Source organism: Mastigoproctus giganteus, chromosome 2, assembly GCF_048544385.1.
Source record: "Mastigoproctus giganteus isolate SK-2022 chromosome 2, ASM4854438v1, whole genome shotgun sequence".
Classification (NCBI taxonomy): Eukaryota; Metazoa; Arthropoda; class Arachnida; order Uropygi; family Thelyphonidae; genus Mastigoproctus; species Mastigoproctus giganteus.
The window spans coordinates 205,526,706-205,547,482 of record NC_143576.1 but is presented as its reverse complement, the minus strand read 5'-3'; the positions used below and the strand labels follow the sequence as shown (position 1 = coordinate 205,547,482).

At 40.2% G+C, this 20,777-nt stretch overlaps 1 protein-coding gene across 1 annotated transcript in view; it reads left to right on the top strand.

Moving 5' to 3' along the window:
- The window catches only part of LOC150089960 (zinc finger protein ush-like), a 192,784-nt gene that overhangs the window by 147,631 nt on the left and 24,376 nt on the right, over positions 1–20,777 (top strand). Inside the window, exons 4-5 of the mRNA XM_090390144.1 lie at positions 1,559–2,068; positions 16,623–16,727. Of these exons, the coding sequence (XP_090246270.1) occupies positions 1,559–2,068; positions 16,623–16,727 (615 nt within the window). The remainder of the gene's footprint in view (positions 1–1,558; positions 2,069–16,622; positions 16,728–20,777) is intronic.

The following is a 20,777-nucleotide window of genomic DNA, read 5'->3' as shown; positions in this document are numbered from 1 at the left end:
ACCAATCAGATTCATCCCCTTCCTTTTAGAGTTTATATAAGTAACGAAATCCTTGCTGTTTTTCTTAGCATCTTTTGCCAAAGATTTCTCGTAATCTGCCTTCGCCTGCCTAACCTCCTTTGTGACCTGATTACAGACTAGCTTATATCTGCCATAGGCTTCTGTGTCGCCTGATAATTTATATGCATCCCATGCATTTTCTTCTTTGCCATACGTCTCATTAGTTCATTTGACAACCATTTAGGCCTTAACCTTGAACAATATTTCTTAATAGGTATGAAACTTTTAGTAGCTTCCACGATTAATTCCTTGAATGCTTCCCACTTAGAATTTACTGTTGGTAGCATCGTCAGTTGGTCCCACTGTACAGAATTTAAAAACTGTCTGAGACCACTGTACTCAACGGAACTTTACGGAAGCAAAAACCCTTTCCTTTACCCCTGATGGTAATTAAATCTTTAAGTAAATCCCACATCAGTACACTGTGATCACTGCCACCTAGTGGTTCCTTTATCTGCAAATTCTTAATATACGAATGATCATTGCTGATAACCAGATCAAGAGTATTATTCTCTCTGGTTGCCTCTCGAACATGCTGCTGCAGAAAACAATCATCCAATAAATCCACAAAAGTCTGACTAGTGTGTGTGACCAACCCACAAGTTCCAGTCAATATCTGGGAAGTTAAAATCCTCCATTATAAGACTCTCTGATTTACTGTCCCACTCTGTTTCTCTGTACAATTGTTCATTGTACTCATTCGAGTCATTAGGCCTATAGCACACTCCTACTTTCAATTTTGATCTCCCAATGCTTATGTAATACCAAACTGACTCAACATTGCACTGTCCATCTGTGTCAACTGGATGCACTTCTTTTGATTTTATGTTTTTCTTAATTAACAGCATACCCCTCCTCCATTCCTATCCTGTCTATACTTTCTGTACACATTGTACTCCCCAAATTCCAGTTCTGCATTCCTAATATCTGTGTGACACCACGTCTGATATCCCAACAATATCCGCCTTTGATGTCTTGACCAACACTTCAAATTCATCAAATTTATTTACTATACTTCTAGCATTGGTATACATGAAAGTATACATGCACGTATTCTTATTCTTAGTTACCCTAACACATCCCATATACCCAACTGTTTCACGATGACTGCCATCAGTCCCTGAAACCCCCAGCACCCCTCGTTCCAGGTCGCTACTTATTCTAATAGAAGTTGTGCAACAATCACCTTTACATCTGCCTGCGGCTACTTTTAACCTTTCAGTCTGTGAATCCCCCAAGCTAGCAGTTTTCCGACCCACCTAACACTGCCTCAATAGCATCAGCAAATATTCTTGCAACCTTTCTATTTAAGTGTATCCCATCCCTGTAGAAGGGATGGGATACACTTCCAACTCATCACCAACTCCCTCAAATATGAATTAGTCACTGAATCAGTAATTCCATCTAGAATGAATCTATAACTCCAACCATAAAGATAGTAAATAAGAACATGAAGCTATTCTTTGTCCACTTGAAAGCATGTTTTGTTTCGTTTCAGGAGATGAGGTGTGGTGCACAGTTACCAGGGACACGGGAGCCGATCATGAACTAACCTCTTGCTGTAGAACTCTTGACAACTCACCGCCTTCTACTCTGAGCGTGTCACACCCCTTTCTGTCTTCAAATACCTTCCCCACTTCGACCTCAGTCCAAACCCTGACGATGCTGCCGGAGTTCCAGCATCCTCCGTACAAGAAACGCACATCCTGTTCCGACACCGAAGCATTTAGCGACTCCACCACCGAGGAGACAGCAAAGGACGACAGACCCACTGAGGGACCGACCGAGGCGCGTGACGTTCTTCCCGAACAGACGTCGAATGGGAATTTCAGGAATCAGGTGAAGCAGGAGCCGTCTTCTCCGTCACCATCTTTTTCTCCGCCCTCTCCCGGTTCCTTGTGCCACGGCGATCTGTTCAAAGATGGCCATCTCGGGGTGCCTGGAGGACTCAACGGTTTGAACAATCTTTCTGCATTTCCGTTTGGTCTGCCGTCTTCGATTTCGTCAGGTGAGGCTTGTTCCATTGTTTTTAAATGAACTGCGCAGATCACTACACATAGTGCAAGAATAAGCACTCTTTTTCTCATTGTCCTGTTTAGTTTCATTAACAAAAATTGGATTAAGGACTGCAAATTGTCGATAAGTTTCTGCGCAAGCCTTTTAAAATATATTTTGTATGGTTTTGGCTAGAAAACCCGACTCTCTTTAGCACCCGATCCGTCAGTTTTTTGACTACAAGATGGTGGTTTAACTTTTCCATCAGCCTTAGTCTTCTGTCTTTTCATGATTTCGTCCACTATTGATTTTAGAATGGCTAGCAGACAAATTACTAACATGACAACCCGTAATCATATCTCTTTGGAATTCTGGGGTTTGTCACCCGATTTAACCTGTTTGTTATCTATGTAATCTCGGCTCTAATACTTTAAATCCTCTCTTATCGTAGTCATTCAGAAGGTAGAGGACTCTAGAAACTAGAGGTTTCAACTCGGCTACGATGTGAAGAACCCCATAAAAATCCCTTCCACCTTTATGGGGGTTCAAAATCAGGCCTTTTCCACGACAGTGAGGAAGGATAACGATTGCAACCACCGTACTACATATAGGAGAGTCTTTACGAATGATTCCATGGTGGTTTTCGTAACCCAGTGATGATTAAGTTGTTTAGGGAAATTAGGTTAGTTGAGGACTGCAAAGAGTTGCAACAGGTTTTACAATTGGATGTCTATTCAAGAAATAAATACAAGCAAATATTCCACTCTTGTGTTTTGTAGATTGTCATACGTGTTGCCTTTTCTTGGTTAATGATTATCCTTCGAACCAATTATGCCATCCATGGCTACTGCACATCCGTATTACCAATATACCTTTTCTTTTAATGTTTGGCATGGTGTTCTTGGGGACAATCTTACTCGTTCTTGTTTTCCCATAAAGGTTTTCAGAGATGGTGTACATAAATAAATTATCCTTATTTTTGCTAGGTATGGTACAGGTAGCAGACAGTACTAGAAAGAATATTATTCAGCATGTCAATATAGCCAGGCGTATTACATTTAGGAAAATATGATTAAATAAAATTGCAAAAAAGTATAGCGGTGTCTATTGCCAGCGACAAAACATGAGACAATGGCCAAGACTAATAAGTTACCCAAGAATAATTAGTTACACAATAGGATTAAAATGCATATAAAATAAAAGGAAAATTATAAGGAGAACAACTATTTACAATCGAAACCAAGGATGATTTTCATCTGACAAACATCAGATGAAATATAATTCTGCAGGTGAATTCCAAGTCGCACGAGTGCCTCTATTTTCGAAAGTGCCTGGACAGTTAAGAAACGACTACACAGTTTCACGAGAAATGTGGGGTTAGACCTCAAGGATGGCCAAAGTTGTGCAACTGATGGATATCCCAGATGTTTGGGGGATTTATCACTCCTGTGAACATTTTTAGAGTAGTAATTAAGTGTCTGATGTCAACTAACTTTGGGAGCCTTGGGTATATCTAGCTGCTCAGTGGTTCTCAGTTGAGGAGGTCAACGATGCTTATGAGTTGCCATTTCAGAGTCCAATATTCACATACGTATACTGGTTTCTAAAGTGAAAGCGAAGCAGATGACCAAATTCCAGCAACATTTAATATTACGGGATAAACTGTAGTTTGTGAGTATCTGATAGTGGTTGCAGCATCGTTGATATGGAGTAAGTGCTGTTTCTCTCTCCATTTACGGAGATCGCTTACGGAGATACGGAGATGAGCATCAAATCCCAGCTTCGGATCAAAATAGACACCCAGGTCCTTATGGCTGGTAACAACTGGGATGAGAATGCCACAGACTGTTGTTCGCTGTTTGAGTGAATAAATCATTATTGCAGATTTATTTGGGTTAAGATTTAACCCGATATTCTGCAAGTTAGTTGAAAGTGTGCAGTCAAACTCTTGATGATTGAAGAAGCTATTACCATTAGATTTGCTGTAGGTAGGATTAAGGTAAGAAACTTGTATCATCGGCGTGTATTATTGCATCGTCACGAGAGTACATCGCCGAATAGGAAGCCAGAAAGGACTTCACCTTTTTGGTACTATTATTATTATATTAAGGTCACCCATAAGTGATTACCTATACTCATATATAGCCGCCGTAGCCGAGTAGTCAGGGGCGCCGGTGCATAAGTACACGTGCTTTCAGTGACCGGGGTTCAAGCCTCTGACTGCTGAATACGGTGCTGTTTCTTGTATTCTGTCTACCTTCTGAACTCCTCTGACCGTTTGGTTCTTATGGAGTATAAACAGAAAATTTATTTATTTATAAATGTATTTTGTCTGTAAATTGCGTGTGTTTTCTAGTCGATTTGCCTGTTTTTCTGGAAGGAAAAACACCAATTTTTAACGGAAAAAAATTTTGTTATCTACGCCTGAGACCGACTAACTCGGCCACAGAGTGAAAAAAGCCCAATTAAAGTTCCTCGCATCATCGACGAGATTCGAACATAGGCCTTTTCCACGCGGTGTGGGAGGGCGGTGACGATACCACTGTGCTACCGCGCATACACCTTTTGGTACTCTAGCAGAGATCCTTCGGGTATAGTGGGACTTCTTCATGTGATGTGAACACTTCTGTTTTTCAATAAAGAGCTGAAGAAAGCTCGCCATTAATCCTGAAGAAGGATTTCAGAAGGTTGAGAAGGGCTGTGTTATCTTGGCTGTCAAAAGTAGCTTTGATATCAGCCTACAAAATTGCTATATACATTTTCTGCGAAGAAAAACTTTTGGGAACCGTTGGAAGACATTCCTTAACAATCAACAGATGACACGGTTTATGCACAACGGCGCGGCAACTGACTTTTCTCGAGATGTTTCTGACTTTTTAAAGTCAGAACGGTCCTGTACAATGGCCACCACGATCACCTAACTGTATGGCATCGACTACCAAGCTACTTTCAAAGTTACCTAAATCATTTCTCTTTCCCATTCTTGCATTGAAGTGTACCCAGCATCCCTAGCATCTCCCCACCTGCTTTATATCGCATAGTAAGAATACGTGATGCTGTTACTGAAGAACACTCCATTTCTTGAAAATGGTAGGTGTACCTTAAAGTGAACACCTTGTTTGCTCTTACCGTTGTCAAAAGGTACTGACCCAGCTGCGCCATAAATTTTAGTAGCCTGCCAACCACGACCACCCAGGAAAGAAGCTTATTTCAGTATCAGTAAATTATTTATATAGACCCCACAGCTAAGATAAGAGCGTAAAAATATATGTCCGAGAGTTTAATGTGTTGATTTTTAATTTGAAAACTTAGTGCAACACCCTGATTTGCTGTATACACCCTGTGCCTCAGATTGTTGTTTGGTTGTTGTAGGGTTTTAGGCGCATCAGCGACTTAGGCCGTATTGTGCCATGTATATTATATCTGTAAATTGCTCGTGTCCTGTCGTCTATTTGCCTATTTTGCTGGACCAAAACCCAAAACCGGAAGGATCAAAAGATAAAAAACCGTGTAATCCTCGCCTAAGACCGACTAACTTAGTCATGTTGTGAAAAGGCCCATAAAAATTCTTCGGTATTTTCCATCCTGCGTGTGATTATACCAACTGGGTTACCAACAAGGGTGCACCTTAAATGGTCGTGTGTGTGTGTGTTAAACGCCAGACTAACTAAGGCTATGAGGCATCAGTATAATTTGTCTGTAACTGCGTGTATTCTTTAGACAATTTGCATGAAAAGCCCGGGTTTTCATGAGAAAGAAACTGTGCCATTTAAGTCTGAAACCGACTAACTCAGCTTCGTTGCAAAAAAACCCCTAAAATATCCAGCGTAGTTGAAGATAAGAACTCACGCCTTTTCCACCTGGTGTGGGAAAAGAACTTGATTGTAACCATCGTGCTTCCTCGCGAGATCACCCTGTGTCTCTAAAGATTAGAGTTGTCCCTCTCCTTGCATTCATATTCTATTTCCAGAGAAAATAATAAGAGGAAATAAACGTAAACTCCCCTGAAGTCAAATCTGTTAGTTTTTTCCAATACTTTGTATTTATTTCCTGTGGTTATTGTGTCCAATTTCAACGTGAAAATCCCATCGACTTATACACCTCAATGATTCCCCTGAAGTGCCTAGTTTCCAAGCTCTGCAACCTACAGTACATCTTCACAGTCTCCCTCACATGGGCGTCCCCTTTAGCTATTCTAATCAGAAGAATCTCCCTTCTTTGTATCCTTTCAAGAAGCTCAATGTCTTGCCTTAAACGCCATCTAAAACCTGAAGCTGAATTCTAAATGCTGCTCGCTATTCACTTATACGAAAAGTGAACTATAACTTCCTCTCTGGTTGCAAAAGTACGGTAAATCATTGATTAGATATGTACAGTGGCGTACAAAAAAACTGCATCGCCTTAAAAAAAGTAACTTTGTAGTGAAACTTTAAGATATTGTTTGATTACAGTCATTTTGTTTGTCGCAAAGCAAAGGTATTGAGTCAGATAGCGCTTCTATTGCATCAGGCAGTAATTGCAAGGTACTGCTGTCTACACTGCAAGGTACTGATACCTACACTGCTATCTTGGAGGAGCGCCAGAAACCCGCTATTAGAGATCACCACACCGACGTCCAAAACTGCATTTTTCAACAGGACTCAACACCTTTCCACACAGCAAAATTGGTAAGTTTTATGCTACTTAGATTTAATGATGAGTTTGTCTTGTCTCACAAGGCTCAAAACATTCCTACACCAACGTTTTCCCTCGTTTTTCTCCCTTAAGGTACAGTCATACCTCAGAAATGTCGGCATTACAGTGTTGGACTGACCCGGCAACAGTGAAAATTTGAACCCTATTGAAAATTGCTGGTACACAATGTCGTCTAAAATTGCCCAGAAGAAGCCAACAAGTAAGATTCAGTTACAGGAGAGCATTGTAAGGGTGTGGTACCACAAAATTGGGCAACCGTGTATCCAGAAGTTGATTAATTCTATGCCAGGTCGTTGCAAGGCTGTAATTGCAGCTCGAGGAGGAACAACAAAATATCTAGGACTTATTTTGCTGATTTACAGTACATAATACTATTACGTTACCTTGTCATTTCAGTTTGTACACGTAAATGCAATAAAATGTATGTCTGGTTGTCATGATTGCCATTTGCACGATTTCTCATATTTCTATTAATTACGCATTTTACACTTTGGGAAGATATTTATGGAAATTAGGTATATCAGGTGGAGTCTTTTTATTGGATTTCATTCTCATAGATATACATACACTGTGCTGGCTCTTTATTAGGTACACCCCTGCTGTGCACACAAATGGTTTGTCCCAAACGTTGCAAGTCACATGACCACAGTTGTGAATATAAATGCAGCAGAACAACCTTTCTAGTATCAGTTAAGCTTACAAACTAGCAAGAATGGGGAAAAGGAGTGATCTAATGGACTTGGAACGTGGCATGGTAGTAGGTGCAAGACGTGCTGGACAAAGCATCTCTGAAACGACAGTTCTCCTGATCTTTTCACGCACCACAGTTTCAAGGGTGTATCGAGAATGGTGCAACGAACAGAAAACATCCTCTCAACGGCACTCCTGTGGAAGAAAATCGCTTGTTCATGAGAGAGGTCAGAGGAGGATGGCTAGATGCAAGCAAACAGACGGACCACAATGTCGCACAACACGTCAGAATACAACCTTAGTGCGCAGAACAAAATATCGCAACGGACCACTAGTCGCACTTTGTCGCGAATGGGCTGCAACAGCCGACGGCTACATCGCGTACCTTTGTTATCAATGAAGAACAAGAGAGCACGCCTCCTCTGGGCACAGCAACACCAGCACTGGACTATCGAGGATTACAAAACAGTTGCTTGGTCTGACGAGTTGAAGTTCCTGGTGCATCATGTTGATGGAATGCTCAGAATTTGGCGAAAACAACAGAATCCATGGACCCGTCATGTCTGACGACTACTGTGCAAGGTGATGGGGGCAGTGTTATAGTGTGGGGAATGTTTTCTTGGCACACGTTGGGTCCATTGATACCTATAGATTCACTTCTGAATGTCGTACCTAAACATCGTTGCTGACCAAGTGCATCCGTTCATGTTGACAGTTTATCCTCAGTCATATGGTTACTTCCAGCAGGATAATGCGCCGGTGCACAAAGCCCGAATCACTATGGAATGGTTTCTGGAACATGACAATGACTTTTCTTTGCTGCAGTGGCCCGCTCAGTCCCTGGATCTCAATCCTATTGAACATCTTTGGGATGAGCTGGAAAGGGCTATTCGCTGCAGGCCAACACCTCCGTCGAATCTCAAGGAACTGCGTGACACACTGACGTCTGGATGGTACTCCATTCCTGCACAACGTTCCAGCATCTTGTTCAATCCATGCCTAGACGAATTCAGGCTGTTTTGAAGGCTAAAGGAGGCTCAATACACTACTATGTAGGTGTACCTAATAAAGTGGCAGCACAGTGTATATCCCATCTAATAAATGCATTTCGAACATTTCTGCAACCCACAATGCAGCCGAAACACATTATTTGCAAAATTCACAAGCGATGCAGTTTTTTTGTCCGCCGCTGTACTTCATAGGCTGCCTGCTTACACTGCATACAAACTTGCAAGTGTGATTGTATCAAAACACTTAAGTGTCTTTCCTCATTTACGCCCTTCGGCTGTACCCCATAGTGTCTGCGCGTGTAGCACTATAATTATAATCACCGTTTATGGGGTTTTTTCACTCCATGGCTGAGCAAGTCGGTCTCGGGCACGGACAACAAGATTTCTCTCCCCGGAAACTCTTGTTTCATTCCAGAAAAACTGGCAAATCGACCAGGGAACATGCACAATTTATGGATATAATGGACACGGGTTGATGAAGTAATGCTCATGTGGTCCTAATGTCACAGTGTTTTTTTTTTTTTTAATTATTATTATTTTCTAGACCTAGATCAAAATGGATGACCACTGATTAAGTCAGTAACAGAAAATAAGTTTCACGGGATGAACGTAAATTGTCAAGAGAAAGTGGACATTATGGCAAATGACTAAATCTATTGAAAACTTACTCGTAAATAAAGAATGCTAAGGAAGACTTTGAAAAGCCGTTAATAAAGAAGGAAGAGGGCAAAAATAAAAATAAAAAAATTGCATATGCGAACACTAGAAGGAAGGGACCGGACCACATTGGCCTACTTACATTTTATAGCTTTTTTACATCAGGCCTATATGAATCCTATACGAATCCTATATGAAACTGATCAACGATCCTACATTCAGTGACTACTGAATTATTATGACCCCATCTGTAATGGACAACGCCGCATTTCGGATCTGTCGAGTCTCAGCATCCATTGCATCTGTGTACCCCCTCCCCCTCTCGCAGAGAAGCCACATTACAGAGAATCTTTTCCAGCCATGAGAGTGTTGAAGCGATAATCAGTTCTAATTCAGCATTTCCCTCCGACCACAGGCCAATTGAAGCTTCTCTCATCCTGTTCAAAGAATGCTATAACCTACCAAACCAATCGAACTCCATTGAAAAGATCAGGAAGGCTGTATATGATCCAAAATACCTAAAAATTGAAACAGCAATGGATCTCTTTAGGCTCTACCCCTGGCGAACTCTCAGTGAAATCGATATAGAGGAAGCTGCGTTTTGGCTTCAGAAATGGTTGTCTTTCATTGCTAGAGTGGCCGTGTCAAGAGTATGCGCCATCTGCCCACACTCGAAGCCGTGGTGATCCAGCATCCTTATGCACCAGTTTAAAGAAAAACAACGACTACATGCCCAATTCAAGAGATCACCCAAAGAAAGATCATACTCAGCGTACTCAATAGCCAGATGCAGTTTCCAGAAATACAACAAGCAGGCTATCAACTCGTTCATGGAGAAAAGGATAGAGTGTGGACAGCGATCCTGATCGGCTAATCACATTCGGTCAGCAGAATCATTAGACCTGGCCGAATGGTGCGATCACGTAACCCGGTTCGTTAAAACAGACAGTGCAGTTGCTTACTTCTCCTGGAACAGTGCTCACTACGACATAATCTCACTAACGTGACGATTGGCAAAGAGGAGCTAATCAAGGCCATCAACGCCCTGTCCAATAAGAAAACAATGGGAAGTGACTCTATTCTCACCTTTTTGCCTTAAAGTTGCCTCCTACTTCATCAGTGATGAGCTGACGAAGTTGTTTAACAGAATTTTACAACAGGGAGTTGTCCCAAACGCTTGGCTAAATTATAGAATCATCCCAGTTTCAAAGGTGCAGAATCCGACCTCAACTGCCTATAGGCCTATTTCAATCTCCTCCCCTTTTCTGAAATGCCTGGAGAAATGCATGTTTAAAGTGGTTGCTAATCAGATCCTTTCCCAGAGACCTCAGCATACACATTACGCGCTCTCACAAAGATCACCGATAACATGCATGTAGGCTCTGAATTTGAAAACCCTTCAAGCCTGAGAGCAAGGCTATGTTATGCATGCTGTTTTTCTGGATCTGAAAGCCGCCTTTGACTCAGTGGAAGTTAAGCCACTTATGTGCCTCCTGGAGAACTACTACGGTTTCACGGGTAACGTCTCGAAGCTCCTCAGGAATCTGCTAACCAAGAGGTGCCTTACCTTCCAGGAAGGGAATAACTGCATCACAAAACAGGTGGAAGTCGATATACCCCAAGGTGGATCGTTACTTTTTTCAGGGATATTTATTCCGCTAATGAATGAGATATCTGAGTTTATGGCCTACGCCGACGATATTGTTTTTTAGCCCGGCTAAAACCTCACCAGACCAGGCAGAGGAATTATCCAATTCTATCATCCTGAACAAATATCTGTCCTCTTTCTGTGAATACGCTGCTTATTTTGGGCTTAAAATAAACCCTGAAAAATCCAAATATATCATCTTCTCAGCCAGAGCACAAGCAGACCTCAATCCAGCAGCCTCTCTGCAGCCCTCCATTGCGGGGCACGTTCTCGTCCCCGTTCATTCAGTAAAATTCCTAGGAGTGGTAATGGACGAAAACCTAACGTATAAGGAACAAATCCAGCAACTGCGTTCAAGAGCTTTACGGGCTTTCTGGGGTATGAAACTTTATCTCTATTGAGCCCACAACAAGGAAACAGTCAGAAAATTTATCCTCTACTACTTTAGTTCTATCATCAGTTATGGTATTGAAGTTTAGTCGGCTGCTCCTATGTCCAGTCTGAAGACGCTCTGGGGTCTGGAATTCTGGTCCTAAAGTGGGCCAACAATTGGGCTCACCTACTCTATACAACATCAAAATTACAGCTCCGCATAAATCTGAGATACACCCCATCCCAGCACATAACATATGCGAGGAAGCTCACAATGTCGCTTAATCTGTGCTCCGCTGCTCTGACTTTGTTAATATCTGGGAAATCGTAGGCTGGAAAATCCCTGGTAGAGCCCTCAGAAATCGTCCAATGCTTTTTTCTAACCTGCAAAAGCTTTCGACCTTTAAGCGGCACTTTCCGAACAGCATCATCGGCCCACTGAACTACGCAAACATTGATTTAGATGTGTGGTTCAGAGATTCTGCCTACAGAGAAGAGAAGAAAAGCGCAAATCCACAGTGAAGTGCATTCAGCATTCCTGCAATTGTTGGTGGAACTAGTCAACTCCCAGTGAAAGTTTCCAGACTGTTTCAATGTTTTGCAGCTTGGGCTTGAACTCCGGTCTACTCAAAGAACACTCCCGCTGTTGACCACTCGACTACGGAGACCTACCTGCTACTCTGAGAGATTACAAACTCCACCAATTAAACCATCCGCACTCAAGGAAATAATAAATGGCTTTTTCAGAGACCAAAACAAATATATTTTTAGATATTTTCCTCTTTGTTCTCAAAATGGAAGATGTGTATTGAACTCAAGGGGATATATAGCGGATACCATTTATTGTGATCACTTCCCGACTCGCCTGAAATGATAACAGTAACTGAAGAAACAAGAAAGCAGATATAATAACTATTTTAAGAACTATAAAATCGATATAATGCAACATAAAAAGCTCTGTATAATCTATTATAATAACTGTATAATGCAATGTAAGCTGTGTATAATCTGTTAGCACTTTTTATGTATTTGCTGTGTACCCACGTAGTTTTGTGTGTACTGAATGTAATGTGTCCAGTTAATTGTTAGATTCCTCTGGTTGCGTGTAGCAGGAATCGTGTCCTACATTTCTATGAAGAAATTGGCATCAATTCATGCAAGTGAAAGTGATCAAGTAGCAGTAATGGCACCTAGCAAACAGATCACTGAGTTTCAAAAGGGTATGATTTTGGGAGCTCTTGCTTCGGGCGCTTCCATATCGGAAACGGCATATCATGTCGATTGCTCAAGGCCCACTGTGGTTAAGATGTACAAAGAATGGTGTCAAACGGGTCAAACTACCTCGTCGACAGAATTGTAAAAGATTACACACGGTGGATGTTCTTGGTGGCGAAGGATGCAGCGCATTGTATAGGCTCAACTGCATGTCACTGTGCGACAGTTGCCATCGCAATATAATATGGGGGATTCATGAATAATGTTCCAAATTACGGTGTGCCACACCTCAGACAAATGGAGTTCCATTGCACACAACCAAACACTTGGTGCAACACGCAGACGTATACTATTGTGTGAGGCGTAAACAACACAAGTTCATAGACTCACCATGTATGGTGCCCACTGTCCAAGCAGGTGGCGGCGGTTGCTTAATATGGGGGTATGTTTTTCTGTCAAGAATTGGGACCCCTGGCGTTTATGGAGCAATAGTTCACTGGTGAAATCTCTTCGGCAGCTCTTAGGATAACACGTACATCCAGCGATGTTGCATTTTTGTCCCGGACAGAAACAAAATCTTCCAATACGATAATGCGCCGTATCATCGGGCCAGCACTGAGCATGAGTGGTTCGAGGAACACAATGAATATATCACTCATCTTGATTTGCCTCCAGATTCGCCTGACCTCAATCCAATTGAACACCTGTGGGTTGTTTTGGAACAGGAAGTGGGGCGTATGGACACGCAACTGTTACCTATTCCGACACTGTGGAAAATCTTATATGTTGCATGGCTTCAGATCCCTACGGATGTCTTTAGACATGTAGTGGAGTCAATTCCGAGGCGAATAGCGGCTGTTATCCGCGCGAACGGTGGCCCAACAAGGTATTAGATAGTGGTCATAATTTACTGATCACTCAGTGAACATGAATAGCTGATATACGATCCTATATGAACATATAGGATCGTATTTAGGGTTAGGCGCCACCGGTGGTTTCCCACATCAAAGTGGTTTGTATAAGGGTGAAATTGGCAGACCTGTAGATTCATTGTTCAATTTTTGTGGCAGGAGAACTCAGAGATTATTGATTAAGATTATAATGCGGGGTCATCTGGACAGAAATGGAATTACACTAGATACGGCATGAGATTGTTAAAGGGAACCATGACTAACTAATTTGGTAATTTATCTTGAGGTTGATATCAATCTAACACCTTTTGTATATATTTGAATAATGTTAAAATTTATTAAAAAAATTGGGAAAAATTAATACAAAAATTTATATGCTGCTGGTGGGAAGGTATTACGATGGTTAAACACTTATAAACAGTTAACAGTTACTAATTTCTCTGAGTGAACCAGAGTTTCTATCAATGTTCCACAGGATGAATCCTGTGGAACAGCGTTGGAAACTGGATCATCTTCTTGTTTCATTGGATCTGTTCTTGTTTCTTAAATTTTTTAATGACACTCTGCTAAAGGCATATCAAGCATAATGGTCTGCGCGAATTGACAGTGGGTTGGAATATATTACTATGTAATCTTGTAGAAGATTCAACTGCATGTCACTTGCAGTTGAATCTTCATTCAACTGCAAGCGTTGATGACATCATATACTGTCCAACGTTTTAAGACTGATGTTGAAAAGGGTACTCTTACCAATTTTGGCTTCATGCCTGCAAATTGCAGAGTCTGGAAATTAGGTACTCTTAAAGAGATGTTTAAGGCTTTAGCTGATTGGGCTAACTCAATGCTGATGGAATTTTTCCTCCTCAAACAACACACATGAGGAGCATAAATTTAAATTGAGGAAGGATGGTTGTAGGATAGATTTGAGGAAATTTTCCTTCAGCCAGCGGGTAGCTGACTATTGGAACAAACTTCCGTTTAGTGTGGTAGAATTAGGTAATTTGAATGATTTTAAGGAAGAACTAGACATTTTCTTGGAGGGAAAATGCACAGGTGAGATGGAAAGCGTAGACAGGTGATATGGATGTGGTTTAGTTTTTGGCTGATGCAGTATAAGCTTGCTTTATTGCATCATTTGTCGATACTAATACTACTAATAAAGCTAGACTTCCTCGTATTCATTTGCCTTAATCAATGCTAATATTAATGGTGACACCAATACTTATATTGTTTCTGATATGAGCCAAATCTCTGAAATAAATTTAAATGTAGATATTCACTCAATTTGTTTCCTTTCTTTACTGAATGTTTTCCATTTTTAGAATAGTAGATTGTATTCTGTAGTTCGATAGATTTTAATAAAATAATTTAACGTGTTATACACTGCAAAATGTTGCTTTGATTTAAGGTTTAGTTGGTTGGTTAGATTCGAATTTGCTCCAAGACTGTGAGATATTATGTCTGTAAATTACTCATCTTCCATGGTGGGTTTCTTTGCTTTGTAGATCGAAGTTTCCGGGGATACAAAATCAGTCAGCTATCACCAGATAATTTATTTACTTTCTGAAAACAAAAACACCATTAAAAAGTCTCCAATCGAGATGGTATTCGAACCAAAGCCTTTTCCACACGAAGGACAGCTTATGAACACTGCTAGCCTCAAAGGAATTTGGTTTGAGAAATAAAATCTTTCTGTTGATAAATTTTTATCGTTCCCAAGTACTGTATTACTTAAATATTTAATGGTCCGTCTTACACCCTGTGTTAAATCTTTAATATGCGATTCCTTGTGCCTGTTCTGTGGCTGTTTCGGAACAAACTCTGTATGTGATCTCTTAAAATCACCTACATTGTTATTTCTAGAGTTGATTGTCTATTGACTCTTGATGTATATCACCACCATTCTCTATCTTAATGTTCTGGTTTGTTAATGCTTGTTGTATATTTTGGTTTGTTTTAAAGAACAATAAAGTGGTTTATGTAATTGATTTCAGTTTAATTTCGAAACATCCCTGGAAATAACAAATTTTGGCATGGCGCATGCTCGTTCTGGCGATGGTAAAGATTCGAATGCACTTTCTACTGATACTTGCAAGGTGATGTAGAAGCCGTCGCTACCATGTTTTTATTTCTATAAAGCACGAGCCCTCGAAGCTACGCAAGTGTTGTAGTCCCCTCACTGTTCAAGGCAATGCGCGCATTTCCAGTTCTTGTTTCTTTCACAGTTTGCTTCTAGACATGTAAATTTATGACTGCCGATCACGGACTAATCCTCCAATCCAACCACTTGCTTTCTTCGGCAACTCAAAACACATCGAAAGTGTTCTTACTTGTCCGTCACTGAAAGATATCACGTGTCTGTTGCGCTTATTGGATTCTCCTTGATCTCTTCAGTCTCTAGAATGGTAGCCGGGCTCTATTTCCGAATGCCCCCTTCAGATACGTCAACAGATCTCCCGAATACATCGCAGAAAACGAATTTCCAAAGTACGACCGGAGAAAGGTGGAGCTAGATGCAAAGCCTCCTTGAAGTGTCACGGTTCTTTTTGAGAAAAGAACTGTGACACCGTGTTGCATTTCTCTATATTACCACCATTTTCTTAATTTTTGGACAATTGAGACGAACACTCTACTTTCCATTTGTTTATCTCTTTTTTTTTCTTATTTCCTATCCTTTGAATTATTTTATTCGTACAGAAATTACTAATCCCACTAATGCAAAAAAAATATCGACTACTGAATCGCCATAATAGATCCGCGTTTAATTTTAATTTAGCGTGAAGTGAAGTACGCACACCAGATGGCAGGACAAACAATCCCTTTCGTTGCTTAATGTAGTCAGCAGACGAAATTGGGACATGAGTTTTAAGTAATTAGGCCATTTACGCTAAAATGATCACAGAATGGTATCATTAATTTAAATCGCGGTATATATTACCGAGTTAGATAGATAGAGAGATTGAGAGAATCTAGAAAAGTTCTGCTGACATCAAATATTCCTTTTTCTTTTTTTCTTTTTTTGCTACCAGCTGGAATTCTTGCGTGTACGAAGGTGATCGAATATGGTCGGCTTCATAATCATCGAGACCAAATGCGAATGGTTAAAAAATGAGGAGGAATGTTTAATGAAAAAGTACTTAAAATGTATCAAAAATTATTATATCAAATAAACTTCCACGTCTTAAATTTCCTGCAAGAGATACGACTGTTTTGAAAGCCACTTTTGGTCATGCGCAACAGAGTATCTCTATTAGTTAAAACGTTATACTTTTTTGGGCATTGAATGAATATGGATTTTGGATTGTTTAAGTTACAGTTAACTGTGGGAAGTGGAGAATGCGAATTTCAAGCGGATCTTATTATTTCCAGGTGGCTCCCTTATTTATGTTCCTCTCTTGCAAACTAACCCCCAGTCTTCGAGGTCACAGTCGAACAGTCCAACTAGTGAGAATGGAGATAAGAAATCCAGTCCTGGTAAGTAGCTTTGGTGTCACTTAATGCTTTCAACTTAATAATTCTAGGTTGTCTGACAGGGAGAACCCAACTTGTGGTGACGTATTACACATTCCCGGAAACCTGTTTTTAAATGCTTTTGTTTAGAATGTATTTCTTCTATGGTTGATAGCAAGAGAGAGAGTTGGAAGAACAACGAAACTTCTCTAAAAACTGAGTTCGCCCCTGGTCAGTGCTTTCAGCCCAATTACTCTTTCATTTTCACTCAACAGCTATTAACTCTAATGCTAGTATCCCACATTTTTAACTACTCTTTAAGTTTTATTATTCTTCAAGTCCATAGCCGGTTCTAGACTACAAGGGATCCGGTTGAAACGCTGGGTTTGTGGTTGCTTACCACGATTTTGTTTAAATTATATACTTATATATGCTGGGCTCCTCTTAAATAGTGGACCAGGATGCCTCCCACCTATTGCATTTCTCCAAGGACCCGTCCTATTTAAAACAGTCAGGTCCTTAGAGGGAAGAGTTCAAAAGGCCAGATCCACCAACATGTGCTACGAGGGGTGCTCAAAAAGTTTTGAGAAGAAGGTATATAAAATTTGTTAGTAAATTAGTATAGAACAGGTTATTTTTATAGCTTAATATATCTTATAAAATAACATGAAAATTTGTATGTTAATGTCTTATTGCAGTTTCTAAAATTTAATTTTTTATGGTGGTAAGTGGAAGAAGTATCTAGCAAATGGAGCAACTTTCAGTAATCAAACTTTTGACCAAAGAATGCGGAAATGCTAAAGAAATCCATGAAGGACTGATTAGAAGGGTTTCCGGAAGTGTCATCCAGTTATGCTACTGTTTCAAGATGGTCGACAGAGTTCAAAAGAGTACGGGAGTCAATTCAGGAAGAATTAATGTGAGGTTGGCCATCTGAAGTAATCAGTTCTGAAACAAGTGCCATCTTCGAAGAAAAAATTTTGGAAAACGGAAGAACTTGAAAAGGAAGTTCTTAACTTCTCTCATTGTGGCATTTTAACATTGATATATGAGCATTTGGGAATGTCCAAGTTTGTGCAAGGTGAGATCACACAAGCTTTTCCATTCATGACAAACATCGTAAATCTCCCTTAAGGATCGGTTCTGGGACCACCATTCTTTCTTATTTTCATAAATGAGATCGAGGAAGGGATAGAAGACATTACGTTAAAATTTGCTGATGACGTAGTGATTGGCAGAGTCATTAATGATCAGTGCCAAGCAGCGCTCCTTCAGGATGATTGAACAGACTTCAGACATGGTCAGAGAAGTGGCAGCTATGTTTTAATGCTGCTAAGTGCATGGTGTTACACTTGGGGAACACCAAACCCCAAATAAATTACACAATCGGTGGGGCTCAAATAAAAATAGCAGAGGAGGAGGAAAGGGCTCCAGGAGTTATGATAAGGGCAGATATGGAGTTTTCTAAAAACAGGCAGCCATGAAAGCACAATGGCTTCCTATCGATGATTTATCGAACGTTATCCTGTAGAGATAAAGAGGTCATAGTCCCACTGTATAAGGCAATGGTACGACCACATTTGGAATATGTGTTCAAGTATGGATACTTCATCTGAAAAAAAGACATTGAGCTTCTTGAAAGGGTCCAAAGACCGGCAACTCGAATGGTGAGATTGGCAAAAGGGCGACCATATGAGGAAAGACTCCGATTATGTGTATTACACAGCTTGGCAACCAGACACCTCAGAGGTGACCTGATTGAAGTTTATAATGCCCTGAGAGGGATTAGTAAAATGAATGAAGGTGGAATTCTCACTTTTTTAAAGAATTCCAGAACTAGGGGTCATAAATTCAAATTACAGGGGTTGAGGTTTAGATTAGATTGCAGGAAGTTTTTTTTTAGCCAGCGAGTCGTTGATTGCTGGAATAAGTTTCCTTCGCAGGTAGTTGAGGCTGACGGTTTGAATAAATTCAAAGGCCCACTGGATACTTACCTGTGGGAGGAAGGAAGCATATAATGTGTGTTTCCTTATCTACATGGGTTCTTTTTTTTGCCAGTCTTCTTTGCGCTATATGTCGAATACTATTACCATCAGAAGGCAGAGTAATCAAAAGAGAATTATATATCTTCCACATCTGCTAGTACCTACTTATGGGGTATTTTCATATCCTTCTTATTATATTGAAAAAAAAAAACATGAGCAACGCGAAAACAATGGCCAGCAACTGTAAAAATATTTTGTCCCTCTTCTACCAGAAAATATACTTCATATGAAATCCAGCCTGTCAAAACAAATGAAGTAAAAAAAAAGAAATTCTTTGTGAAGATAACATTAAAGCCTTTAGAAATCAATGATCCTCACTGTGAAGAGAACTCCCTCATCACCTCTATAGCGGTGAAGTTCCCCAAGGACGAAATACGTTAATTAAACCTTACAAAACCGATCGCTTTTCTCTCTAGACATGGGAAGTTAATCGACGCATGTATCTCTCCAAATCAGTGTTTTTCAACCGATGTTCCGCGAGTATTGCCCAAGTGTTTCACAAAAAAATTTGCACTTATCTACGTTTCGATATTTTGAGGCACTTTAAAATAAAAAGAAAATATTCTCGCTATATCTATACCAAAAAAAAAGAAATTCTCGTAATGCAGTCGATTTGAATTATTTTGTTTCTAGTCTCAAAAGACAAAGGTTGTATGAACTGGAAGTGAGTGAATGTTTGCATAGATTTGGTGACCAAATTCTTACCCATTCCAAAGTGTTCGTTACTCGGAAAAGGTTGAAAAACATCGATCTAAATTTTCGAAACAAAAGATACCGATGATGTATGATTAGGAACTGAAAACAAAACGAAAATAAATAAAATGAAAAGTATTAGAACAGCAGAGAGTCATTTTATAGGTTAAAAGAATTGGCTAATCGGAAATGTTACTTATTGGACTATAGCGTTGAATCAACTCTTTGTGATATGAGGTTGTTGTTGTTGTTCTTGTGGTAGGGTTTTAGGAGCATCAGCAACTAAAGCCACATTGTTCCGTGTATATTGTTTGTAAGGTGCGTATGTTCTTTGGTCGATTTTCTGTTTGCTGGACAAAAAACCCACGTTTCCGGGGAAGAAGGGGGAACCATACTACCCTCGCCTTAGACCAACTAATTAGCCACGTTGTGAAAAAGGACCATAAAATTTCCCCATTTCATCCGTGGTACTCAAGCGCAGGTCTTTTCCACCTGGTGTGGGGAGGACGGAGATTCTACTAACTGTGCTACCCACCAGGACGCGATATGAGAGAATAATTCAATATATTAAGATAGTCTTGTTTGAACAAACTTCACTTGACCTAGACTGTTTTTATTAAAATGGAACATGTAACTGTTGCTGTAATGCATATATCTAGACTCAAGAATTAACTCGATGGAATTCAAAAACTTTTGGTAACTTGGCTAATTATTTATCAGATCACGCTTTTCTGTTCTGATATGCAGAACAACCTTCTATCTTTCTTTCTAAAGGTGGAAATTTCACGTGACTCTTCGACAGATACTTTTTACTGACTGTAATAGTAGTACTAAAGGCAAATGATGCAAGAATGCAAACATATATAGCATCAGTCAGAAAAAAAAAAAAAAAGTTCATCCAGCCGTACCTTCCAAGAATTTGTCTTGTTCTCCCTTGAATTTATTCAACCCATCCACTCCCACAGCAACAGATGGAAACCAGTTCCGACAATCAATCACCTGCTGACTGAAGGAAAACTTCTGCACATATATCCTCCTGCAACTATCCTTCCTCTCATGAATTTAAGCCCCTCTCATGTGTGTAGTCTCAGCAAGAGGAAGAATGCCATTAACATTCAGCTTACTCAATCCAGTCAAGGCTTTAAACACCTCAATTAGATCTCCCCGCAGATGACTGTTCTCGAGGCGCTACAATTTGCAGAATTCAAGCCTTTATAAGTAAGAGCACCATTTTGTTCCCATCACCAATCTTGTTGTCCTTCTCTGTACTTGAGCAGATCTACATCCTTCCTAAAATGAGGCTTCGCGACCTGTACATAATACTCAAGATGCAGCC